The 3,074-nt window shown below is 37.2% G+C and overlaps 1 protein-coding gene across 1 annotated transcript; it reads left to right on the top strand.

Moving 5' to 3' along the window:
* The first annotated feature begins 224 nt into the window (after positions 1-224).
* On the top strand, positions 225-1,033 carry LOC113278324. Its single transcript, XM_026527194.1, has 2 exons — positions 225-385; positions 491-1,033. Exons 1-2 carry the CDS (start codon positions 280-282, stop codon positions 697-699), a joined length of 315 nt encoding a protein of 104 aa, XP_026382979.1. The 5' UTR covers positions 225-279; the 3' UTR covers positions 700-1,033.
* Positions 1,034-3,074: the final 2,041 nt, after the last annotated feature.

Raw genomic sequence — 3,074 nt, 5'->3', positions numbered from 1 at the left:
AACTATGCACATCTCTCGGAAAGGCAACTTCATTACTTGTGATTTTTCTTTAAAAAATTTACGCAATAAAAACTTAATCCAATTTAAGGAAGTAATAATCTTCCTCACCAGCTGGATGTCATGCATTTAAACAAAACTTATATTGCGCCTGAAAATAATCTGCACATGCATTCTACCAAACACTTGGTGTGACCTGAGAAGCTATAAGTATTGGTTGCATATATGAACAATCTAATTTAGACCATAACAGTGAGATCCGACCCCAGAATCTCATCGAAGATGTCCAGTTTGAAGACTACTCAGCTAGTTGTGGCTCTCAGCTTATTATGCTTGGTTTTTCTGGGTTTTTCGAAGTCTGTCGAGGCAGCTGCAAGACCAATTACTGGTTGGTATACGTATATATCTCTAACTTTCAATTGAAATCTTAAATGTAACCTTATTTAAGTTTATGAAGTACAATCAACTAACAAATGGATGCACGGTTACGCAGATGTTGCAGGAGCAGTAGCAAATGATACACCACGATGTATCCTCACCAGAGGTCCTTGCGCTGATGATGATGACTGTGATCAGAGATGTTCATTAGGAGGCCTTTGTTTGCGTAGTCGTGCTGCTTCATCAAATCGCGAGGATAAGATTGATGTTAACCGATACAAAGTTCCACCTGAGCTAGAAGGTTGTTGTTGTTGGGAACCCTAGGGTCGCTCTGTAAGTTGATGGATCTCTAGTCTTGTTTTTCGCAATGTCCCAAATTAATAATAATAATAAGAAGAAAATAAATGATGGATCCATTTACCCCCTTAATTTTCTTCATTTTGGACTTCAATATATGTCATGCTTAGGTTTCTCCACCAAGAAATTTCTGAGTTTTTCTAATTCCTTTCTTTGCCTTGAGATAATGATGACCTATGAGTGTAAAAGGGCATGCAGGTGAAACAACACTTTATTATCTCAAGTTTTTGTATTTTCACTCGCCAGACATGTTTTCTCAAGCTGAAGGCTGATGTTAAATCATAGTATTTCCTTCTGAATAAGGCTCGATAGATTCCAGAACTGTAATAGTTGCATGATTAATCTAATCAGAAATGACAGAGATACTAAGTTCTCATACAATGCAGTTTGGAAGCAGAATCTTAATAATTAATACAAGATTTGTGGCTTTAAGAGGACTTCGTTGAGATAAAAAGCAAAATATACAGTACGTAACTACATGTCATGAACCTTTCGTTAGCAGACAGTAGAATTTACATTACAGTCAAAATGTCTTTAAAAGTAGAATTGCTTGCTAACTACAGTCTGATAAAAGCCTTTAATTAGTGTGTCTGCGCTTACGAAAAATGATAAATAAATTATGTTCCAATTGTCCAGCCTGGAAAAAAGACCAAAGTCCCACAAGCCACAACCTATCTCCATTTCCGTCCCTTCTTCTTCACATCTATTAATCAATTTCCTGCAGACCATCAAAAGTAATCCAAGTAATAGTAACGGAAGGTTGTGACCATGATATGGCAACTAAGAATTTTAAACTCTCTTGAAGGCATGGTGCAGTAAGATACATGTCCACATAAAATGTCCTTTAATACGAATGTTAGTTGAGATTGCTATCGAGGAAGACGAATGAGCTCCAAGGAAAACCTAGATTTCATGTTGTGCCTGTGTCTCAATATACTAAGTAGACATGAGCCTGGATCTAGGGTGATAATCAGGACGGACATTTCAAATGGACTTGGCATATTTAGTTGAAGATTGATGAAAATTTCTTATAGGAACTGCCATCAGTTACTAATTTATCTATCTTCGCTCATTAGGAGTAGTATGGGCACGAATTAAAGTTTGGTCTTATCATTCAAATATCAAAATCCTTGAATGTTATAGCAGCCTTCTCATGCTTGCAGATAACACACAAATAATCAACCTATTTAGCCACCAAGGCGCTCTAACATGCTTTCCACATTTACTGAAAGAATCTGAACTAGATGAAAACAAATATTCAAGAATGTAATATCCTAGTAATGTACACTACACGCCTCGGTTGAACAACTCACATATGCTGAAAAATATGTTTATCTAGGAGAAAATAGCTAAACAAGAATGATACTGTGTGATTTATCAGGCTTTTTATACGAATTCCATAAGGATAATATTTCAAGAATCACATCTCACGTATTTAAGAAGTTTAATTCACCCAAGCAAAGTACTTATTGTTAGGAAATAAGTGGATTTCCTGTTATGGCCTTTTCCACATTTAGGTGGATTTCTAATCTAGGTTTGATAGAGTTTGGGAAAGAGGTTAGTTTCCTAGTTGGAGACTAATACTTGGTGACCAAGTTTGTGTTCTCTATATATATGACTAGAATTGTAGGTTTGTAGACATCCAACCTAGAAGAGTGGTAAATCCTTGTGGTTAGCATTTTTGGTCTCTTTGTTAGGGAGGGTCGTGTGCTACCGTGAAGGTCAATATCGGTGTGAGAGAAAAACTTGTGGAGAGAGGATTTTGGTGTTCTAGTGTTTAGGGTTTAGGGATTTTCCCTAAACCTAGTTTCTAGTGTTCCATGTTTCTCCACTGTTACTAGCAACTGTGAAGACGGCGTAGAAGAGAAGACATGAGGTTGTTTCGAGGAATGCTTAGAGAATTGATTTCTATGGTTTATTCGATGGTGTTCTCGGGTATGTCTTGTTAACTCTTTCGGTTGGGTTGTGTAAAGAGCATGTAATGGTCTTTGATTTAATGGAAGTTTTCTGGTGGTGTTGGTCGTGGATGTAGCCTGTAAAGGTGAACCACATATATCTTGTGTTGTGGTTGTGTGCTTCTTTATTTTCTGTCTCTTTCTTATTATTTCTCCCATGTTCGGTTCAAATCACCAATTGCGCTTTGTGATCATGTGATTTCGCTGCGCTCGGGGTGCCAATTTTCCCAACAATTGGTATCAGAGCTAAGGATAGGCTGGCGTGATTGAACCTGGAATTAAACGATGGTTTATTGTTCGGGTGGAGAAATATGTTTTGAAGATAATGTTTCAACCGGTGTTTACACAAAGATGGATTTGGGATGTGATTTACAAATCATAGAGGTT

Source organism: Papaver somniferum, chromosome 5 (genome assembly GCF_003573695.1).
Source record: "Papaver somniferum cultivar HN1 chromosome 5, ASM357369v1, whole genome shotgun sequence".
In the NCBI taxonomy this organism is placed as follows: Eukaryota; Viridiplantae; Streptophyta; class Magnoliopsida; order Ranunculales; family Papaveraceae; genus Papaver; species Papaver somniferum.
The sequence above is the reverse complement of the archived record's forward strand: the minus strand, read 5'-3'. Positions and strand labels throughout refer to the sequence as shown.

What these genes read in the sequence shown, in the direction of transcription:
- LOC113278324 (XM_026527194.1), top strand. Translation starts at nt 280, where the DNA reads ATGTCCAGTTTGAAGACTACTCAGCTAGTTGTGGCTCTCAGCTTATTA. An exon ending in AGCTGCAAGACCAATTACTG is followed by an intron (nt 386 to 490) that starts GTTGGTATACGT and finishes ACGGTTACGCAG; the next exon opens with ATGTTGCAGGAGCAGTAGCA.